Source organism: Delphinapterus leucas, chromosome 9, assembly GCF_059928025.1.
Source record: "Delphinapterus leucas isolate spDelLeu-1000000601 "Yukka" chromosome 9, BTC_Dleu_Yukka2, whole genome shotgun sequence".
In the NCBI taxonomy this organism is placed as follows: Eukaryota; Metazoa; Chordata; class Mammalia; order Artiodactyla; family Monodontidae; genus Delphinapterus; species Delphinapterus leucas.
In genome coordinates this window covers 22,241,203-22,265,778 of record NC_143137.1, presented here as the reverse complement: position 1 = coordinate 22,265,778, position 24,576 = coordinate 22,241,203, and the positions used below count along the sequence as shown (strand labels likewise).

Below are 24,576 nucleotides of genomic sequence, written 5' to 3'. Positions count from 1 at the left end.
AAGCCAAGTATTAAGGCGAAAGCGACCGGCTTGTGGAGCTACAGTTACAGGAAGTACGAGACTCTCTCTTCTCGCGAGAAGAGGGGAGTGGGGGAGGGACAGGGGCTAGGAGCGTTACCAGGGAAACAGCCGTTGGATTTGTGGCGCCAGCTCAGGTGAGGGGAGATAGCTGAGCCGGAAAAATTTAGTCCAGGTTCTGAGCCCGCAGTAAAAAGTAATAACTATAAGAAGCTGAATTTCTATATATTAATATAACTTTAGCTTCCTTAGGGCGCTTATGGACACATTTTTTTGTTTTGTTTTCGGTACGTGGGCCTCTCACTGCTGTGGCCTCTCCCGTTGCGGAGCACAGGCTCCGGACGCGCAGGCTCAGCGGCCATGGCTCACGGGCCCAGCCGCTCCGCGGCATGTGGTATCTTCCCGGACCGGGGCACGAACCCGCGTACCCTGCATCGGCAGGCGGATTCTCAACTACTGCGCCACCAGGGAAGCCCTATGGACACATTTTAAAGCAGATTTTATTAAGCAGGGTGGCCAAGTGTAGGATACAGAGTACTTGATGATGGGTCCAGACACCATCAGCAATGACAAAGCATTTCTCATACCTCTGTGTTTAAAAAAAAAAAAAAAAATTAAGTGTTCTGACCCGATGTAAATTCTAAAATATCCGTGTAACGAGGGTGCAGCAGTAACAAGAAAAACCAAATTGTTTTGTTAAAGTTGTTAGTGGTTTTGAGGGTTTTTTTCCTAAAAAAAAACCACTCTTTACTTTTCCTGCATATTCTTTGGAAGAATTTCTAATCCTGAGGAAAAGGCTCATCAGGGAGTTCAGTTTGCTTTTTTTTTTAACACCTTTATTGTAGTATAATTGCTTTACAATGGTGTGTTAGTTTCTGCTTTATAACAAAGTGAATCAGCTATACATATACATATGTTCCCATATGTCTTCCCTCTTGCGTCTCCCTCCCTCCCACCCTCCCTATCCCACCCCTCCAGGCTGTCACAAAGCACCGAGCCGATATCCCTGTGCCATGCGGCTGCTTCCCACTAGCTAGCTACCTTACTACGTTTATTAGTGTGTATATGTCCATGACTCTCTCTCGCCCTGTCACAGCTCACCCTTCCCCCTCCCCATATCCTCAAGTCCGTTCTCCAGTAGGTCTGCGTCTTTATTCCTGTCTTACAGTTTGCTTTTATCTAACAAATACAAACGCCCACAATGTGCCGCTGAGCCGCGCGAGGATGTGAAAATAAAATCTTCCCTGGTCACCACTTGGAGGAGCTTAACCCGGGGGAGGCCGGTAGGTTCTCTAGATAGGCAGGTGAGGTGGGGCGCAGTGAGCCCCGAGGAGTCGCGGCGGGCCCAGCCCTGGATCCCCGCGAGCTTCCTGGAGGAGGCGACGAGGGCCTAAAGCAGACCGGCATGGTCCAGGATGCGTGCGCAGGGTCTGGAGACTTGCTCGTGGGGTTGCAAAGTGTGCCTCTAATAAAAACATCATGCCGTGTCATAATAAGCTAACGGATTGTTAAATCTTGTACGTCCCAGTGACCAAAATTTTTTCCTAAAATGCTCCTAAGGTCCAATAGAAGAAAATGAAGTTTCCTCGTGGTATTGCATGTTAATGAAAGTCTGCAGGTATGCTGTGCTCTTAAAGATCTAACCAATTTTTTTGAAGTGGAGTTTTTATATTTTTTAGATTGCCTTAGCAGCAATGGTGTTTTGCTCTAGTTTTAGATATAGAGATGAACTAACTTGAAAATTGTGCAAATGTACAGTCAAAATTAGAATACGAGTTTCCTCCCCAACCCATGTCTGACTCTTTCATAAGAAGAAATTGTGCATGTTTGATGTAATTCACAACAGGTACATCTATGTTTTCCCTCTTAATGTAATCTATGAATTACTGTGCATTTATTCAAGGCTTAAAAAGGAACACGACTACTACCTAAATTAGATGTATTGTTGGCATTATGTATTAGTTTGCTAGTGTTGCCATAGCAAAATACCACAGACTGCGTGGCTTAAACCACAGAAATTAATTTTTTCACAGTTGTAGAGGTGGAAAATCTGAGATCAAGGTGCCAGCAGGATTGGTTTCTCCTGAGCCTTGTGTCCTTTGGCTTGCAGATGGCCCCTTTCTCTCTGTGTCCTCACATGGCCTTTTTTTCCTGTGCTTGCACATCCCTTATGTCTCTTCCTTTTCTCATAAGAACAAGAGTCATTTTGGATTAGGTCCCCATCCTTATGACTTCATGTAACCTTAATTACCTCTTTAAAGTCCCTATCTCCAGTTATAGCCAAATTGGGGCTTGGGGCTTCAACATAGGCATTTTGGGGAACACAATTCAGTCAATAATACATTAGAACCCTGTATGTTAATTTACAATGATATGATATATATCAAAGAGACTGAAAAAAATGAATGGATACCTCAGAGACTTAGATTTTAAAGACATTAAAGTACTTCCCTGGTGGTCCCTGGTGGTCTGCGCTTCCAATGCAGGGGGCATGGGTCCGATCCCTGGTCGGGCAAGTTCTGCATGCCATGTGGTACAGCCAAAAAAAAAAAAAAGACATTAAAATACTGTATTTAAAGAAAATACTGTATATACAAGTTTCAGGACAAAAAAAAGAAAAAGATTATGGCAGAATGCACCATATTGAGATATGGGGCATATACCTTAAACTTTCATAGAAGTGATTTAGACAGATCTTCCAAAAACTTAGTAATCCAAGAAATGTTTGTCAGTTCCTGTCATAGTTACTGAAGAATATGTCATAATAGGTTGCCAAGGAAGTTGTCGTACACATGGAGTGAAGTACTTCCCAGTCTTCTTCATCCCTTTGAGGGGAATATGTTCAAGAAGCCATCATGGGAGACCTTTTTTCTTTATTTTGGGAGGTGGATCCTCCCCCCATACCTACAAGTTTTACCATTCCAAATCAAGATTATGAATGCCAGAAGGGTGACTCTTGTGAGACAATAGGGAACTTCCTGCTTTGGTATTTTGTCATTATATTGGTCTTCTCCCAACCATTATATTGGTTCTTCTCTCGGGCTTCTGTCTGGGTAGGATATCCTTTTTCATTTTAAATAATATATTTACTGTATACTAGGGGATTTTCCATAAAATAAATTTATTTTACATTGGTGAAACTACTTTTTAAAAGTTTGTCTTCTAGTTTTAAAAATAATGCAGTATCATTCTAGAGAACCCAAGAATATAGAAAAGGATGAAGAAGAAAATTTAAACTACTGTAATCCTATTTCCTAGAGATAACCACTGTTAACATTTTGGAGTATGTTCTTCTAGTTTTTTTCTTTTTCTGCATCACAGTATATCTCTCTTCATCTGTCTGTCTTTGATCTTAGATGGTTGGCATTATATTTTATATATTTTTATAACCTGCTTTTTTAAACTTAATATTATATTGTAATCATTCCTCAAATTATATTTACATAGCAGCACTCTTAACGACTACATAATTTTGTCTTATGGTTGCACCATAACAAATCTGCAATTTTGAGATATTTAGGTTGTTCTCAGTTTGTCCAAATGCTAAGTAATACTGGGATAAACTTCCCTACTGGTTAATGACCTCCAAATTCCTTTTGTAGCTGTGTAATTCTAATCAAAGATACAGAAGTTGTCATATATATAGGATACATGTTGTAGGATTTTGGGTTTTTAGAATGAGGCATTACATTCTCCACATAGAAAAAGATACAGAACGAAACTAAACAGAGCTAAAGTCACCACTCTAGACCACCTACTGGGGAAAAAATGCCATCCTAAGGAGTGAGATAGCCCACTTAATCAGGGCTGTGATGCTCCCACATATTATGAGTAACTGAGGTCTTATAAATTGCTGATGTGGAATCCTTGCTGACCATTAATACCAGGCTGATGATTAATAAAACCATCACTGGGTTTCCCTGGTGGCGCAGTGGTTGAGAGTCTGCCTGCGGATGCAGGGGACACGGGTTCGTGCCCCGGTCCGGGAAGATCCCACATGCCGTGGAGCGGCTGGGCCCGTGAGCCATGGCCGCTGAGCCTGCGCGTCCCGAGCCTGTGCTCCGCAACGGAAGAGGCCGCAACAGTGAGAGGCCCGTGTACCGCAAAAAAAAACTCAAAAAATAAAACCACCACCATTTAGCATTACAGCCAGAGCACTAGGCTGGCAATGGTCAGCTAGGCTGAATGCTGTTATCAGCTCTAGATGGAGAGGAGGAGGCTTGTTATGTCTATGCCAGCTGGATTCCATTGTAATAATCAGACTCTTCCCCTCATCACCTCCTCCCCCTAAAAAGAAGTTTCATCTAAAGTCTAAATGCTTAAGATAGATACTTTGCCAAAAGAATATTTAGAATAGTGATAGCTTATACATGTCTTAGACTCCCTAGCTAAGTACATTGAATTTGTCTAGCCTGGCAAGAAAAGCTACTTTAGAAAATTAACAAAAAATTGAAATTGATTCTTGGCAATTTCATCGTGAAGACCCCCTTGAGAAGTCTAAGTTCTTTCTCTGCTCCCTTGCTTGCATCAGCTTTTGGAGTCATAGAGCCCTGAGCTTCAAGGACCTCAAGAGAGCTTATGGTCCAGCCTCCTGCTTGTAGGCAAGTAAGATATCAGTATCTATCCTTTGTATTTTTATTGATAAAGCCCAAAGAAATTAAGTGACTTGTCCAATGACACATGAGTGGTTATGACAGAGAGAATAGACCCAGGTTTCCTGCCATATCATTTGTTTGTTTCATAGCATAGTTGAAATGTTGAATTATATCTATTCAGTGCTGATTAAAACCTTAATTATCTTAGAGGTTTTGTCTTTCACTTTGTACCCTTATGGCAACTATAATCCACTCAACTGCTTCTTCTAAAGGGTCCCAGATTTGAAATCTGAGAACCACATGAGAGCTAGTCAAAAAGGATGGAATTTTTCCTTCACTTTGAACTTCATTTTCTCTGCTAAATTATGAACATTTATTTACAAACCTTGAAGTAATGGTAAAAGCGTGATGGAAATGTGGTGGTAATTATCCTCAGACATGAAGCACACTGATTTCCTCTGGATTTGCCACTATCTAAGATGCATGTACCCTTTTGCTCTCAGAGATTATATATACTATATTTAGTTTATATATATTTTTAGTGTTTATTCAGACAGCTAGTGCTGGAATTTTTCCAAACAAAACCAGTCCAGGCTCTTCTTTTTGCATCTGTGGAAACTGAGCTTAGGAGGTGTTAAGTGGCTTGGTAAAATCACAATGGAAGAAAGGCAGAGCCATAGCCCAGATCTCACCACTGTCCTACCCTACACTTCAGGGCAGGCACTTCTACTGTTTTCACTCAGCTGAGTCACACACAAAGACACTTAATAAAATGCTTTTGGTAACCACAGTTCATATGATTCCACTTAGCTTGATGTAAAATCTTTCTTTTGATTTTGTGATTACATTTTGATTTGACATCAAGTCAAATATGGAAGCTTTCCATGAAAAAGATATAAACCTAATAAGTGTTTTAAAACACTTTCCCCCCTGAATTACAAAAGTACCCATTATAGAAAATGTGGACATTATAGGAAAGTAGAAAAAATGAAATAAAAACCACTCCAGATTATATAGAAATAATCAACTACTGTTAACTTTTTAAGGTTCATAAACTTCTAATATTTTAATAATCATCTCTATACATTTTAAATTTAAAATAAGGCCACCCAAAAACATTTTTAAAAAACAGGTATCTTAAAAGAGGATTTCACTGAAAGCTTTCAGAGAATGATTTCAGTAACCCAAAAAGCAAAGAGGTACCTCGTTAGAGAAACTTGCCTACCATTGTGGAGATCAGGTATTAAGAAAGGAGTGGACCAAAGATCTTAGATTGCAGTTATGAATAACCAAGTGTGGTACTTTTCAACCCAGAGGCAGTATGACTTTCTACATAAATTCATTTTTTCCCTAATTGTAGACAATTTGAAGAATTAGAAGGAAAACAAATCAGTTTCAACACTCAAAGCCACTATTGCTAACATTTGCGTACATCCCTTAGTCTTTTTTCTTTTCATATTTTTAGCTAACTTGTGATCATACGGCATATATAAATTTGCATCTTGATTTTTAACTTAATATTATAACATTTATTTCCTCATGTTAGAACATACTTTTATTATAATTTTTACAACTATATATTGTATGATTACATCATAATTTATTTAACTATTGCCTCCTTTTTTAAATATTTATTTTTGGATGCATTGTGTCTTCGTTGCTGCGTGTAGGCTTTCTCTAGTTGCGGTGAGTGGGGGCTACTCTTTGTTGTGGTGCGTGGGCTTCTCATCGCAGTGGCTTCTCTTGTTGTGGAGCACAGGCTCTAGGCATGAAAGCTTCAGTAGTTGTGGCACGTGGGCTCAGTAGTTGTGGCTTGGGGGCTCTAGGGCACAGGCTCAGTAGTTGTGGCACGTAGGCTTTGTTGCTCCACAGCATGTGGGATCTTCCCAGACCAGGGATCAAACCCTTGTCCCCTGCATTGGCAGGCGGATTCTTAACCACTGCGCCACCTGGGAAGTCTGAGCCTACTTTTGAATTTTGTATTTATATTACCCTAATTACATTGGGATAAATATTTCTGTACATAAAACTTTCTCTCTTTTGGAGTTTATTTCCCAGTGATAGATTCCCAGAATTATTATGTGCCAAAAGTGTTATGAGTATTTCTAACATACTTGATATATTTTGAAAGAGTTGCTTTGTATGCGTATCTTTTAGCAAAACCATTTCAGCATCAAAAAGTGGGACACGTGAAAAATAGGACAAATATATTTATGGAATATTGGGGCAGAATATTTGAAATTAGAACTATTCAAAGAAATCAATTTCTTCTAGTTGCCATATTCACAGGTAATATATTATGGTTGCATTGTGGAGGAAAGTTTCGGAAGGATTTAGGAGATATAAGTCTATGAATTCATATAAAGATCTTAAAGAATTATCATAACATGACCTGATAAAATGTCCTTTAAAAAGTAATTTAAAACTGGGACTTCCCTGGCGGTCCAGTGGTTAAGACTCCGTGCTTCCACTGCAGGGGGCGTGGGTTTGATCCCTGGTCGGGGAATTAAGATCCCACAAGCTGTACATTATGGCCAAAAATTTAAAAAAAAGTAATTTAAAACTAATCCTAGTACTATCATATCTGTTTTTAAATGACATTTAAACGATATTTCTCTATAAAATCAGTGAGTATAAGAAAACTTTGTAACTAATAGCGTCTCATCAGTATTATTTTCTCTCACTCTTTGTTCCATTTTGCTGGGTTCAAAACATTTTGGTAGATCCTGCTATCAAAGCATGGTCTTCTTAATGGGCAGCAGAAGTAGGATCACAATAATAGGAACTCAGTAAGTATTTATCGAACTGCACTGTTTAAAATTAGACGTTGTCAAAGGGCCCAAGGCAATAGTGTTTCTTAACAAGTAAATACGAGGGAAAAACAACCAACTGAGATCACTATTACTAATCGATATTTCTGAAACAGATGTCTGAGAAGAAAAAGAATGAAGACAATGGGACAAGCAGTTCGCTAAGTAAAGGTGAGAGCCAGTGCATATTTGATATTGGACTATGATGAGAGAAATATGTGTTGTGTGTGGAAAGCAAACAACAGAGGTAAATAGCCAAGAGTGTTATAGAGCCTCCCCAGACCTGTGGTGGCCCACTGGATGAACACCTTGCTTTGGTGCAGAAGGACTGCTTAGCTACTTCAGCAAAGCTGCTAGAGGCTATAAATTACTGGTAGGGAGAGTTCAAGCTGTCTTTGCATTCCTCAGCATTCTCCCGTCACACAGCTTGCCTTTCACACGCATTTATTGCTAGTGTTACCACAGAACTATGAGCTATATATGACATTTTTCAATAACCTGTAAATAGTGGTGTGCTGATAAATGTCTAACAACTGGCTCTCCAAAAATGTGTGTATATATCATTTAAATACATACATACATGATATACATAAAGGATGTATATCAGACAATTTACAAATAATAAAACATATAATACACTTTATGGTAAATTCCATATAGGCCACTGATTCTCACAAAATACTTTCTTTGATTATAGCCTTAGCCAACCTATAGCTGCAATAGATGAACGAGTGTAGTTCTAATATGCATGTTATTGATACTTTCCTTTAAGTTAAGGAGTAAGATGAAAGATGTATGTTGGAACTGAACTTGGTTGTTAATGATGTGTATGACATCTTTGTTGAGCTGGATAATAGTTTTAGAATACTCTGGAAGAATATTTCCTCATTTTTGGGTGCTATTCACAATATAGCGGCTATAGGCATGACACCTTTAAATGTAATCTGTGTCAGTAACATGTTCTCCATTACTTTAAGTCTAGACAATCAAGAAAACCATAAGTGAAGACCTGATTCTTAGTGCTTGTTGATTTTTATTCCTACCAAAACTAATTTCAGGTTACCAACATGATGTCACTGAACATAGGAGTTAGGAAGAGATGCACAGTAGCATATCATTGCATAGTATTTCTGATATCCAGAGACAACAGACATAAATAGTAGCTTCAAGAGCAAACCTCACAATAAAATCTAGTAAAATAATTTAGGAAGTGATGAGTTTTGAGTATTTATTACATTTATTTGTAACAAATTGATTTAGTGGTAAGTTTATACAATTTAATTTTTACCAATAACTGTGTTTAACAGCCATCTTGCAAAATTCCTGAAAGTTTATCAGTTCTTGTGAACTGGCTGGTGTGAGCCAACTCCAGCACACCAGTGTATAAAGAGAAGATCCTTTTTAGTTTTTTGCTACCCAAATCACATTCATATACACGCTTGCATCTTTAAGCCGTCAAGGCAAAGGTAAAAAGGTCCTTCTCTGGAAAAGTTTGGAGACCTTTCCCTTGATATTATATCAAGGGTCCATGAAACTTCAAAAGTAATATGTCAAGCATCTATCTGACCCTTTTGGTTTTTAGGAGTTTTGGTATGGTACTGGAAAATGAAGTCAGCTGCCAACACTTGCAAATGAGTGGGGAAAAGTGGTAAGCAAATGGCAAATGGCAGCAAAGAGTGAGCCCACGCGATAGGCTTCCTTTTTAGGTAACATGAGATTATAGTAACCAGCAATGTGCCTAACTTGTTGATTTGTTTCATTGTTGTTAGCAAGCAAAGATACTTCCTATAAGCGGCAAAACAAAGATGGTGCCAGGGATTCTTTGCAAATGATGACAAAACCAAAGCAGAACCAACTTCCTCTTGTAACTGACTCAGAAGTGGCTTTGGTCAATGCATATCTTGAACAAAGACGAGCGAGGCACCATTCTGAATTCAGCCGGGTGAATCAGACACAACCTGACAGTGATACTACTGAGTGTGAGAGTGAAGTATCTAACTCGGGAGCCTCCTCTTGGAAGGAGAGTGAAAGTGAACACCACCAATCACCAGCCAGTATTAAGAAGAGAAAAATAGCTCAGAGGCAAAGGAATATGGGAGGTTGCCAAATCAGGGAAAGGCCCTGCCTCCACTGCAAAGCCATGAGAACCAATGAATGGCTGACCTGCCATTTCCTTCAAAACGCTTCAGTAACAACCCCAATGCAGGGAGGTATTCAAGAATGAAATTCTGGACCTGGTATTAACATAAAATTCAGTAAATTTTGAATTTTATCTAGTCCTTACCTTACTTGAAGCCAAATGAAAGAGATGAATAAAACACAAAAAATGACCAGAGCTCTAGGTGAGGAGGCTTTTACAATAAAGTCTCTCTACTAACAACAAAAACATTCTTGGAATGCAAGAGATAAAATTTCAGATAGGGCTTCCCTGGTGGCGCAGTGGTTGAGAGTCCGCCTGCCAGTGCAGGGGACACGGGTTCATGCCCCGGTCCGGGAGGATCCCACATGCCGCGGAGCGGCTGGGCCCGTGAGCCATGGCCGCTGAGCCTGCGCGTCCGGAGCCTGTGCTCCGCAACGGGAGAGGCTGCGGCAGTGAGAGGCCCGCGTACCGCAAAAAAAAAAAAAAAAAAAAAAAAATTTCAGGTAATTCTTTGTCCAAAAACAGACCAGTGAATTTGTTTATGGCACCATTGGGGCATCAAAGATCTGTATCCACTGTGATTTTTTTATTCAAAAGAGCACAAGACAGATACTTTATGCCTTGAGTGTATGTATTTTGTTTATATCTGTAATACAAATAAGGAACCTCTTTGAAAATATATTTATGTTTAGAAACTATTTAAATTTATTCATATGTTTTGATTATCTGATTGACTGAATGAATTAGGTAATGTTGGTTGGAATAGAATTGGCTCATATTCTCCAGATCCATATTTACAGGTGGCTCTACCTGAGCTGTATTTTTTTTTTTTTTTGGCTGCGAGGCTGTGGGATCTTAGTTCCCCCATCAGGGATTGAACCCAGGCCCTCGGCAGTGAGAGCATGGAGTCCTAACCACTGGACCGCCAGGGAATTCCCTACCTAAGCTGTATTGATGCACATGTGTCAGCTTGGGGTTGGTGAGGAGGAGCTGGAATGAGACTGGATTCCTAGAGTAGACCAGAAGGACAGCTGGGCCATGGGCTGTCCGTGGTTATTGTCCAAAGGGCATGAGAAGTATTAAAGAAAAAATTATTCTGACATGTGTTAAAATGATAAGGAAGACTTTATTCAAGGCTATTTGTAATAGGGGTCCAGTCTATTGCAACTGGGGAGAGAAATCAAGCTCAACTCCAAATACAGCAAGTTCAAGTGCGGATTTATAACCAAGGAGCAGGGTAAGGGTGTCAGTGGATGGAAAATTACTAAGAGGAGCCATCAAGGGTAGGGGGATTTCTACTAAATTGACCTGGCATGATTCTTGCTAAAGGCAGACCAAGGACTTATACAGCAAAGGTAGAGGATGTGGAACTTGATCAGATGTCAAGGGTGCTCAGATATCAAGGGTGGGGGACTGTCACTAAACTTACTTAGCAGAATTCTTGCTAAAACTGGACTGGGCAGCCAAAGACAGGATGGGCACCAAGGATGAGATCTGGATGAGAAGAGGGCTCAGAGGAGCCTAACTCAAATTTGTCAAAGAAAGAGTCTTTATTAAAAGTTAGCCGCAATCCAGACATAGTTGGGGCTGAGTTTTCCAGTTAGGCGGGGACCCCAGTGGTGGGGAATTCAAGCAGGCCTAGTAGATGGGTGGCTATTCTGGAGGATGGCAGAACCCCAGGTGGGATATCAAATAAGGCCCAGATCCCAGAGAAGAGGGCTGACAAGGACAAGATAAGCAGCAGGGGCTCTGTGCTGGAGTTCAAAGAAGGGTTTAAGTGTTAGGGACGAATTTGGATACTACACTAATAAAGACTGCAGCTTAATACTAAGAACTGAGCCTTTTATGGGGTATTGGGAGAAATACTACAGAGCTATGACTGTGGGCTTGGGAGTTACTCCTGATAATTTCAAGTTCCTTAACTAACGGCAACAAAGAGACCCGGGAGGCAATGTGGAAGTCCCAGCCATTGGAACTAGGCCGCTAGAATCCAGGACATGGGGTGACATTTCTGAGCTTATTTGTGGAGACTGTCTTATTCAGATTTCCTCAGGATTGGAACAGGTCTGAGGCTGCAAGTGAAAAGAGGACAACTTCAGGTTTCGACTTCAAGCATCAACCTTTTCCACAAAGACTTCCTTTACTTCTTGATTTTACCCTCCTCCACTTTGTCCCCTCAGGCAGAACTCACTGTGCCCTCCCTTATGCTCCAATGTACCTTGAAAAGTTCTCTATCTCAGCACCCTTAACATTTTAATGCAGGTATTTGTATGTATATATATATATCTCCACCCTTAGAGTCCATGACTTATCTGTATCTCTGTGACCCAGCACAGGGCCAGGAAACATGGCAGATAAATAATGCAGTTGAATCAATATGCAGAGGGGTTCATGAATGCAAAAGGGAGGAGCTGAGGAAAGCAGAGGCAGAGAAAGCAGGGCAGGGGCCAATATCTAAAATTTAGTGAATGATTCTGATACTTCTAACTTTATATGATCAAGATGCTTGTTAATCTTGTTTATTTAAATAGCACCAAAACAAAACCCAAATACCAAAAGCCAAAAACACAAACTCAAAATATAGTAGTAAGTTGCAGGGGCAGGATTTAGACCCAAGTCATCTGACTTCAGAGTTTGGGCTCTTAATTACTGTGATCTTAGCCATTATTCTCTGAAGATGGAAAAATCCTGATTTCAAGGTAAGTCAGTTGCCACCTCCCACACAGCCATAAGTGATATCCAAGCTGATATAATCTCATCAGGAAGAGGAGGACAATGACTGTATTCTAGATAACAGAGTACGATGGGTCCATGCCCCAAATGTGTTGCTTGTGGATCTAAAATATAAGCAATGAACTATTATCCGAAAAGTCATGTATGTCAAAGACTACTACTTTTCATGGTCTCATCTATGGGGCTAGCACAGGTCAGAGTTGGGGGGGTGGGAGATAGCTGTCCACTGGAAGAAGGAATCATGGATGAGTTAAACCAGGGGCTATAAATATGAAGGGATTAATTAGGGTAATTTGTAAGTACGTTAATCGAAAAACAGACCAAACACAGCTGGGAGGACAGCCAAAGCCAAAGAAAGAAATACACTGAATCAGAGGAATAAGGCAAGGGCATTGTAAGATGAGGAGCAAAAGCATGGCCAGGCTCATTGGAACTGAATGAATGAGCAAGGTACAGAACACGTGAAGTGGAAGATAGTTCGTGAAACTAGGGCTGCAAACATCAGTTGTGGCTTGGTGTTCATTGTATTCAGAGCCTGTGTGAGCTGTCAAGGTGGGGCCCCTGGGCTTCATAACAGTCCCTTCTTCAGTCTGTCCTTGCTGAATGGGAAAAACTTGGGCACCTGTGGTTTTTATGGTAGAAGGTTGTAACCTGTTTGGGTAGCTTGCTTGTGGGGAGGCATGGAATTCTTGGGCTTGCTTCCTATCTGTGGTCCATCCATGCAACTAAATGGTCAGAACTGACCTGTGTAGCAATGGCCACCTACATCAAGCCTCACAACTCTTGTCAGGAACTGTGAGGGTGGGAACTATGGGATGCAGGGAAGTTTTTTTTTTTTTTAAACAATATATTCTTTTCTCTTTAAAATTTATTTAATTTATTTATTTTTGGCTGTGTTGGGTCTTCATTGCTGCACGGGCTTTGTCTAGTTGCGGCAAGTGGGGGCTACTCTGTGTTGTGGTGTGCGGGTGTCTCATTGCAGTGGCTTCTCTTGTTGCAGAGCATGGGCTCTAGGCGCACGGGCCTCAGTAGTTGTGGCTCATGGGCTCTAGAGCGCAGGCTCAGTAGTTGTGGCACACGGGCTTAGTTGCTCTGCGGCATGTGGGAGCTTCCTTGACCAGGGCTCGAACCTGTGTCCCCTGCGTTGGCAGGTGGATTCTTAACCACTGCACCACCAGGGAAGCCCAGGGAAGTTTTTAACTGAGATGGATGTGGCAAAAAATGAGAGTATACACATAGGTGTTTGGAGAGGGGTTGGGGAATAGGGGAACTGGAAACTATAGCTACACGGTAGATAGTCTCAAACTCTGAACCTCTGCCCTCCAAGATTGGGTGGTGTGGTTTTGGTGGAAGGAGACGCAAGCCAGTAGCAATAACAGCAACAATAATAATACTGATAATAGATGACATTTAGAGAGTGCTTGCTATATGCCAGACACCAAAGTAAGCATTTTATAAGGATTAATTTACCCTTCACAAGCTTGCATCCAATTTTATGGATGATGAAACCGAGGCTCAGGGAAATTAAATGATATACCCAAGGTCATAGAGCTGGTGAGTTGGGGAGTTGGGTCTTGGGTTTTGTCTGATCACAAAGATTTTGTTTTTACCGTGATGATAACACATTATCCATGTTCTTAATGAACAGTGATTAGATAAGAACTTGAGAGACCAGACCCCAAATACCAAACCGAGTCCAGAGGCTAGAGAAGGACTGTTCATGGAGAATGGAGCCAAGGGTCAGAAGCTGAGCAGAGATGGGAGCAGTTAAGTAAAGCAGGGGAGGGCTGACACTGTTCAGTGGAGAGGCCTTATAGCATCATCTTACCTCATTTGCAGTGAGTAAGGCTGGACAACTATCAGTAGATCAGGCAGAAACTCAGGGTGGGCTTTTGAAAAAAGAAGGGAAATGGAAACTTAGCTGAAAGGGTTGGTGAAGGTAAGAATGAGCTTTGTACTGAATGTTGAGGAATAGGAGGCAGTAGTGACTAGAGCAGTGAGGTTGATGGCCAAAGTTTTGAGAGAATTGGGGGAGGACACCATCAAGAAAACCACATAGCTACAGCTCCTTCCACTGTTACTGACCCTCCTGCCTAGGGCCCCCAAAAGGGTCCTCCTGCCTGGTGTCATTGGAGCCAACAGAATGAGACTGAGTTTGGTTCAAAAGGAAAGGAAAGCTTTATTCTTTGATCAAAGAATGGGGAGGTGTGACCTCTCGCTCCAGAGTCCACACTCTTCCCAACAGGCTCTGGGCAGGGCTGCTGTATAGGGATCTTGTCAGCAGGGAGGGAGGGAGAGATCTTGCAGGGCGGGCACAGCTGCTCTGCTCAAGGCTCCAGATTGCAGTGCTGGGCGCAGCGCCTCTGCACACGGCCTGCCGCCGCCGCCATCTTGAATTGCAGTGTCGTGCGCAGAGCTTCTGCACACGGCCCACCGAGCTGAGGCGTCCAAGCGGCCATTTTGCACTAGCAGCTCTGGGCTGCAGTGCCGCGTGAGAGGCCTCTGAGCGCAGTACGCTATGAGCAACTGAAACTAGGCGAAGCACAAAGGAAAAGAAAAAAAAAGGTTAGACTTTATTACCCAGATTCTATTTTTATTTCCTGGGAATTTTTAATGGGCTTTGCTGGTGACACCACCACCATCCCTTTCTCTCACAAAAGAATACTATCTCCCAACAGATTCCAGGGTAGTGTTTTCAAAAGAGTGACCCATTAATAGACTGTGCAATCAATTTAGTGGGTAGTGACTAGCATTTAGTAACAAATGAATAGAAAATAACAGTGTCGCACATAATAAAGGTAAGTATTGTCTTTGTTTTAGTGTGTGTGTACTGAGTTGCAATCAATGCAAAATGTGTTTCTTACTACGGTAGGATAGAAAATAGGAGCCACCGCTCTGGAGGAGTTTTCTTTGTCGATTTTCTGTATTCGCCAGCTATTCCACCACGTTAGTGAAGGCAGGTGTCACTCTATGCATTCGTGATTGTTGTATGCTAGTAATTAGTAAATCGTCACTCAGAGACTAAAGGATGGACCAACTGTCTAGATTTGTGAAAAGCTTGAATTAAATTATACAACTTTAGAAGAACTTTAGATTTATTATTTTCAAATAGAGTAAGTGAAAGCAAGCTAACCAACTGTTGCCTGGTACACAGGGGTGGGTTTTGCCTTGGTGAATAAACAAGAGTAATTTGTAATTGACATTTCAAAGAAGCCTTAGAAACAGGCCAGCCTTTGTTTAAATCATAATTACCCTGTTTGTATGTAAAAGGATACTTCTAAAGCTTTTCAAAACAACTGGTTCTTTTAAGTAGATAATTATTCCCTTTCCAATCTTGTTTACACTATTCAGAACTGCAGTGAATTCTTTTTTTTTTCCATAGATAGTACAAAGGTTAACTTCAGCCAGCCCTTCCTCAAATTATCACAAATTCCCAATTAGTGAATTCTAAACAGGGTTTCCCTGTAACAATATACCAAAGACTTCTATGATGTGTTCTTTATTGCTTTGAATAACATCTGACAAGTTTCCAAGTACCAGGCCACCTGGATATTCTCTATCTGTCAGGAACATATGGCCACAGAGGTGCATTGGAGGGTAAGAGGAAATACAAATCAGGCACAAACATGCAGGGGTAGTGAAGGAGACAAAAGGGAGAAAATGTCCCTCCTCTTTTTTTTAGTATCTAATACCAACTGAAGTGTACATTTATAGGCACTTTTTACTGTAAAGAAGAGTTGCACTTTAAATTTCACAAAGCTACAGATGGAAATAGAAAACCGAACTTTTTTGTATGAGACTGGAAGTTATTAGAGAGGCCCAGAGAAGCTGGCAAAAAAAAGACATATTCCAAAAAAAAAATTATACTTGTCCTTTTTTGCATAACATTTCTCACTGCAGATCTCTACTCAGTGAACAAAAGGAAGTGCATGAAATACTTAAAAACAAAAACAAAAATGTTATAATCCCAGACAGTACTGTTTTCTAGTTCTTATCTTTTATCTTCTGAGCTTGGCCTCTTTCACAGGCAGACCCTCAAGCTGCCTGATTACAGGGGCCTGTAGTCTGTAATTGTCTTTGTTTATTAGGGCTCTCTGTCACTATGAAGTTTCATGTGTTCAAAATCTTGCTTTAGCAGTGAGAACATCAGGCAGGGAGCCAACTCTGCTACTAATTAGTGTAAACCAAAAGAGGGAAGCAGGGAGATAAAAACCAGGTCCCAGTGGAAGGGTCTGCAGCCAGGGTTAGTAAAAGTGACGTGGCAGGTCAGAGAGTTGAATGAGACAAAAGCGCTTGGAGAAATGCAACTTAGGGCCAGAGTCTTTTTGTCTCTTTTCTTTGATCGCACCCCTTCAGATGCAGCAAGCGTCTGTGGTAGCCTCCATCAATTGTTTTCCTTCTGTTCCAGCTCCCCATTTTGTTCCACTGTTCTCCTTCCCTTATAGGAATTAGGTCCCAGTCAGTCTAAGGCAACCAGGGTGGTGCCATTCCCCTTGTCAGTGAGTGGTTCATGCATGGGCATGTGATCTAATTCTGGAAAGGGAAGTTTGCTGGTGGGGGCATTCTGAGAAAAGTCTCTTCAGTCTTAAAAAAGACCTGCACTGGGACGAAATTGTCCCTTTTCATTTGGCGGGTGATATTGATGACTTCAACTGTGACAGGTACCTGTGTCCATAGAACATTAGTCTAAACATATCAAAGTGAAAATATGGAAAAGTCTGGGTCCTGAGCTGCTAAATTAAGAAATTCTGGAATCATCCTACTTTTGGACTTTTTGTTAGGCAAGAAAATTTCCCTTATTAATCATTTTAAGTTGGCTTTTCTTTTACTTGCAGCCGTTATGGAGTCTTAATCATCTTTTATCCTCTATAATTTCTAGAGCAGCTCCTTTTGCCTATTATAAGGTGCTCAGACGTTAAATAAACACTAAGTAAGTACATGTACTCCTTTGATGGAGCCTGTGGTGGTGATGGTGAGAGCTGTTAATAGCTGAGAAAAGGTCTTTATAAATGTCGTGGACTTTTTGGGTTGACTGCCTCATCTCTTTTCTTTTCTAGGAGCCTCTTTTTTCCCCTGATTCTCATGCATGTTGTTACAGTGTGATCCCGCCTGTTTCCATCCCTTCACCCTGTCCAGTCATTGATTTCAGTAGGACTTTCTTCCAATCAAAGTTCCTTCCTGAGAATTTGGAATTGGGACCAGGAAAGAGATCAGTCTCCTGAGGTGACTGGACTTAGAGCAGAGTAGGTTTTCACATTTCCCTTCATATAGATTTGGAAACCAGGGAAAGCAAGTTGTAACAAGAACAAAAGAATGAAGCAAAGAAGGGCAGAGAGATGCAATGGAAAGTTCTGATGGTTTTCAAGTCCCTGGTTCCAGTTAATTCCTAAGGCCAATCTGTTTACCCTCTCATAGGCATCATGACACTTCACTCGCTGGCTCTTATAGTAAGTTCCCCTTTTTGCTTATGCTAACTCAAGTGAATTTCTATTACTGGAAACCAAAAGAATCCTTAAAACAGTGGTGTGCTGGTAAATGTTTAACAATCGGCTCTGATTGTTAAAAGCCCTGATTTTGTAGCACTTGCTGATTTCTGTGATATAAATACTCCCACTGTTGCTTATTTCACATTAACAAAGTGACATCACTGAACGTTGAGTTGGGAAGAAATGAGCATAGTGGCTCTGGTGAGCTGGTCTGTGACAGCTCCAGCACTGCCTAAAGAATACAACACACAGGGCTTCCCTGGTGGCGCAGTGGTTGGGAGTCCGCCTGCCGATGCAGAGAACACGGGTTCGTGCCCCAGTCCGGGAAGATCCCACATGCCACGAAGCGGCTGGGCCCATGAGCCATGGCCGCTGAGCCTGCGCGTCCCGACCCTGTGCTCCGCAGTGGGAGACGCCACAACAGTGAGAGGCCCGCGTACCACACACACACACACACACAAAGAATACAACACACAGTATGCTTTTCAGAAAATCTGTGTTAAGTGGGAGGTTCAAGGATATACACTGATGGCTGCTAAGCTGGGAATTCCGGTATTAAAATCTTTTAATTAATTTTAAATGTGCAGAGTCTTGGGACTCAGGGAATAGAGGAAGTAGGATTAAGTTCTTAAATATTGAAAAAAAACTTTAAAAAGTATTATAGTGATTTGGGTGTATTGGGACTAGGTGGGGGGTAGGGAGCTTGGACTGAGGAAGGGAAAGAGGCTGGGAGTGTAGCTGGAAAGATGGGGAAGAAGGTGGCCTGTGTGAGGGCAGGGTCCAGGCCTTGACAGAAAGGAGAATATCACCTTCTGCAGGTGAAGACAGGCATTCTAGGGGTGAGAAGCCAAGGCTACCTGGTACCCCAGGCCACCACACCAACAAAGGACTAAATTAGGTCATTTGGCTATCATCTGTAAAATCTCCTGACCTGCTTTGCTTTTGTCTGAAGTTCCTTTAAAGAGGGAAAAGCCTTTTATTACACAATTAAAGATAAGAAGGTATAAAATGTATATGCAGGGTTGGAGTAATACATTTATTGCGAATGAGGTCAAATAATCAATCAGTAGGTCTGGCATCATATCCTTCCCTCCTTTTGAAGAGGGGAAGTTGGGAGGGGTGGAGAAAGATGGTATCAGGACTTTAAGAAGCCCCTTCCAAGCCTTGCCACCTTCCCACACTTGATTCCTCTGCCTGAAACACCAGTCACCAAACCTTCAAATGTTGGACTCTTCAAATGTTGAACCACTCCTCAATTTTAAGACCAATCTCAAAGATCACCCCTCTAACATTTTCTGTGGATCTCCCAGGAAAGTTGGGTTCCCACAGTTGAGACCCCTGTTGTAGCCCATCATATGTTGCTATCATGAACCCCCAATCTTTTCTCTCTTAGGTTTGATGTTCAAAAACTGGATTTTTGGACATTATGCATTGACACTCCTAAACCCCAGAACTTGGATTTTTGTACTTGAGCTCATGAATGAACATTTCAGATGACTGTATTGTTTAGTTTCAATGGCATCAATATCTTTGTTCACTGGTGTTTGTACATCTATTTGAATAGTTAGTCCTTGACATTTATACATGGAAAAATGAATGTGTCGATGTTAGTGATAAGAAGAATAGATTTTATAGATTTAGTTCACTTGAGACAAAGCTGGGGGGTGCATTTTAGCATCAATTACATATTTGGACTTAAGCCTGTTGACTCTGCTCATTTGTAGAAAAAAAAAGATCAAAATTAAAGAACACATATAAAATGCTGGAAAATATATTCCTGAAGAATATATCTGAAAGGTGATGTGAACTAATTCCTTATATAAAAATTAATTCCAGATGGAACAAAATTGAAAGATAAAACAAGGAAACCATAAAAGTACTAGAAAAATGCACTAGTAGAAAGTATCCTAATCTCAAGTAGGGAAGACTTTTCCAAGCACAGTACAAATAAAATCCAGAAGCCTGGGCACTAGTGGAAGAGTGTACACTGTTAGAACCTTCAAGAGAAGGATTTAGCAATTCAAATCCAAAAACTTACAGATATGAACCTCTCACCTACTATTCTACTTCTAGGAATTTATTCTAAGGAGATCATCATGGATATACACAAAGATTTACCTAGTATTTATATTGTTTCAAATGATGAAAAATTAGAAAATCCTAGTGTCTTCTAATTGTCAACTGGTTAAACAGAACAAATCCACACCAACCAAAGATAGGGGGAACATTGGGACTTCCCTGGTGGTCCATTGGTTAAGACTCTAGGTTTCCAATGCAGGGGGCGAGGGTTTGATCCTTGGTCGGGGAACTAAGATCCCACATGCCATGCGGTGCGGCCAAAAAAAAAAAAATTAATATACACTATTCAACAACTTGCCTTTTTTGCTTATAAATATACTTTGACATCATTCAATGTAAGTTCATAAAGACCTATATCATATCTTTTTAATGGTTGCATAGTATTCCATTGTATAGCTCTATCATAATTTGTTGAATGAGTTTCTTATCAATGAGCATTTATTGGTAACCTAAGTATATGTACGGACACGGAAAGGTGTCCAAATTATATATATATATAGAATGTATATATGTTTCTTTTCCTTTCCAGCTCTAAAAATGTATGACTGTGTGTAGATCCACTTTTAATTTAGAGTTGCATGGTTTGGCTCTGAATTATAAGCTATATTATAATTATACTTTTAATGTATACATGTTAATTGCATCTCTCCATCTACTGTAAATTGTAAGCTCTTTGGAATGAGGGGTTATCTTCACTTCTGTGTTTTCCAAAACGCCTATAAAAACGTTTGGCACTCACTTGGGAAAACAATTTAGCAGATCCTAAAAAAGTTAAACATAAGAGTTACCCTCTGCCCCAGCAATCCACTCTTTTACTTACTTAATTCATTAAATTTTGAATATGATTCAAAATTTCTGTCTCTTTTACATCAACTATAGTTTTTTTCTTTTTACCTTTTGGCCCCCTTTGCCCAAGTAATAATTTTTTTTAGCAAATCAGGAGGTTTTTTATTCTTCGAAAAAAAGTTTCTTGACATTTAAAAAAAAATCTTGATGAAGATCTTGAAAGGAAATTTCTAATTGCAAGTAATGTCAGTGTCATCTTTTTAAAATTTTTGATTCTGTAAACTTTATATACAAATGAAACAACCGCTAAATTCTACAGCTTTAAAAATTACATACCTATTACCATCGTTTGACAATTTCATCAAGAGAATATAGATGAGAGCTTAGCCAAAAAATTAAAAACACATCTTTTTGGATTTGGATTTTCTCAGGGGAAATAGCCCTCAACACTGCATGTTTTGTTTGAGCATATATGGCATCTCCCCTGAGCCTGGTCTTCTCCACATATGATAGGAATAAGTGTGGAAAAGTAAATGTAGCAAGTATTTGTTTTAGTGAAACCTTTAGAACTTATGTCTGAGGCTAGATTGGACACTAAGCCCAGGGACTTATAAAGCCTGCGCTCTGAGGTTTCAGCCCTTGATATTCCTTATGAGTTGAGAAAAATAATGATTTCGCCTTTGTGTGTGTGCAAATTTATGTGTTTTTTTCTCATTTTTTAATTGAAGTATAGTTGATTTACAATATTGTGTTTGTTTCATATGTACAGCATAGTGATTCAGTATTTTTGCAGATTATACTCCATTATAAGTTATTACAACATAATGGGTATAATTGCCTGTGCTATACAGTATATCCTTGTTGCTTACTAAATATATGTTTAAGTTAAAAAGTAAGTTCGACAGTATGTATAGTCTGTCTAAAATTTTGGAAAAGAAAAAAATAAGCTGATTAATATATACACAGAAAAAAAATTTCTGATAAGATGTATATACCCAACTGGTAATAATCATCAGAGATACAGATTGGGACAGGGCAGGGGGCAACATGAGAGGTAGTCATATTTTTGCTATAATTTTCAGCAATATTTGAATGTTTTTACTATGAGAATATTATTTTAGAAGCAGAAAAATATGTAAAAAGTATACAAAGGCAGTATAGGAGTGTTCCTTATAATATGCTTTGAAATAGTGAAAAATTGGATGTCATATACAAGGGATTGGTTAAATAAATTATAATATATCCATATCATGGAATATAATTTAGCTCTCGCCCAAATATAGTATCATCTCACACTTACAAAAGTAACCAATAATAACAGTATGTTTTTATATAGCTCAAACTGTTAATTATCTCTAGGGATACCTTAACTTTCTGAGTTATTTCTGTAATGTGTCAATTCTTAATGAGCAACATGAATTATTTTTGCAATTGGAATAAAGGACTATTATTTAATGCATATTGAAATTAGGAATTTTATAATATATTTTAGCTCTTAAGAATTAACTACCCCACCCTGTTATATCAGGTAAATCTATTGTTTAACTTTTATGCATTAGACTTTTGTATACATTTCCAGGAATGTATAATGTATTTTAGTTGAAGACTATTTATTTAGATATCACTTTTTTTTTCTCTAGATCAGTGCTATCCAATAGAAATTTAATGCAAGCCACATGTGTCATTTTAAATTATCTAATAACTACATTTAAAAAAGTAAAAGGAAACAGGTGCAATTAATTTTAATAATATAATTTATTAACCCAATATATCTAAAATACTATCATTTTGACGTGTCATGAATATAAAAATTATTAATGACATGTTTTACATTCTAATTTTCATACTAAGTCTTTGAAATCTGGTGTGTATTTTTATACTTGCAGTATATCTCAATTTGGATGCTAAATTTCAACAGTTAAAATGTCCTACCAAAATATTACATTGTTTTTAAAGGAAGAATATTTTACACTGCTTCAGTTTTTAAATTTGAGTTAAAATTAATTAAAAAAATTCAATTCCCCAGTCACACTAGTCATATTTCAAGTGGTCAATAGCCGCATGTGGCTGGTGGCTACATTCTTGAAACAGTGCAGATATAGAACATTTCCATCACTGCAGAAAGTTCTGTTGGACAGTGCTAGTCTAGACATTGAGCTCTTGACTGATAAAATCTTATTCATCTTTGGAGTCCTACAACTTAACAGTGCCTGTCACATAGTAGGTATTCCATAAATGAGGGATCCATTCATGGAAGCTGGGCTGGGGTGATCATAAATGGGAACCTGATGCAGACAGAGAAGGATGAGAAGACAGATCTTCACAATATGGTGTTGGGTGGTTATCTTCCAGCTGAGGAAGGACAAATAGTTATTGTACTGGAGTTTTTTTGAGCTTGGTGTTGCAAACAGCAAATGATCTATGAATTCTATTTGTTCTTCCCAACTGACTTAATAGAAACAAGAATTTGTGTAATGGACTTTTAGACCTAAGCAAGCATAGAGGCTGTCTTTGGAAGAAGGCCAGGGCCCAGTGTAAACTGGGTCCCACTGGATTAACACGGTGATTGCTGGTGGCAGGTGAGGGCAGCAGAGAACCACCAGGGTCTTGAGCTTTGAGGAGCCCCAAGGTATGGGTAGGTGGGAAAATGAAGTATTAAGGTGAACCCAAATCAGGAACTCACAGACCAAAAGGAAAGCCAAGGCTACAAAGCACAGCATCAGGAAGGATGCCAAACCCAGTTGGGACCAAGGTATAAGGAAAGATGCCAGGACCTGTGGTTTCCCATCCCACCTTAGAGGGAGGTTTGGTCTTTTCTTTCTTTATTTTTATGTAAATTATAAGCAAATTGAAGAAAATTAAAGTTACTGTTAACCACACAGAAGTGTATAGCCAAATCACTTGTTTAAATTTTTGGTGTATTTCCTTCCTATATAGTCATTATTTTGAATGCATGTTTTGTTTTGTAAGTGGATTCTAAAAAAAAACCACCTTAATATTCTGTAAACATCATATTCTTAGTATTCTTATACATCATTAAAAATTATTTATTTATTTATGGCTGTGTTGGGTCTACATTGCTGTGGGTGGGCTTTCTTTAGTTGCAGCAAGCAGGGGCTACTCTTTGTTGCCGTGCGTGGGCTTCTCATTGCAGTGGCTTCTCTTGTCATGGACCATGGGCTCTAGGCGCGTGGGCTTCAGTAGTTGTGGCACGTGGGCTTAGTAGTTGTGGCACACGGCCTCAGTAGTTGTGGCTCGTGGGCTCTAGAGCACAGGCTCAGTAGCTGTGATGCATGGGCTTAGTTGCTCCTCAGCATGTAGGATCTTCCCGGACCAGGGCTTGAACCTGTGTCCCCTGCATTGGCAGGCGGATTCTTAACCACTGCGCCACCAGGGAAGTCCCAAGAGCACTTTTCTAAAGACAGCTACCATCTTTCTCTTTCTGAATTACAGATTCCCCAGGGATAGGTTGATAAAGAGGTGTTTGGTCTAAAATGGTCTTTTCCTAGAACTGAGTGGAAATACCTTGGATGACTGGACAGCCAAGAGTGTTGGAGCAGTGACCCAGGGTCTGAGGGTGCCTGCTCTACCCCTGATCACTCCTGGGGATTTGTGTAAGTCACTTCCCCTTTTGGGGCCTCATTTCCTCATCTGCAAAGCGAGGGGTCTTCAGTGGTTTCTTTCCATCTGGAGATTTCTCAGTGAGTCTCAAAAACAGATTTTATTGCGGTTGATGGATAGGTTCATGATGTGGATTGTGGTGATGGTTTCATGGGTATATACATATGTCAGAGCTTTTCAAATGGCATATTTTAAGTATATGCAGTTTATTGTATGTCATGTATATCTCGATATAGCTATCTAAAAAAACTTATTTTATCCAGCTTTCAGAATGATGAGGCAGTAGAAAGGATGATACTCTATTCTGA

At 40.0% G+C, this 24,576-nt stretch overlaps 1 protein-coding gene across 1 annotated transcript; it reads left to right on the top strand.

Annotated features, from left to right (window-relative positions):
• The first annotated feature begins 98 nt into the window (after positions 1–98).
• On the top strand, positions 99–23,847 carry SSMEM1 (serine rich single-pass membrane protein 1). The gene is given in 3 exon segments (XM_089917397.1): positions 99–3,071; positions 7,540–7,594; positions 9,193–23,847. Coding segments are annotated over 3 exon segments (750 nt in total). The 5' UTR covers positions 99–2,873; the 3' UTR covers positions 9,690–23,847.
• Positions 23,848–24,576: the final 729 nt, after the last annotated feature.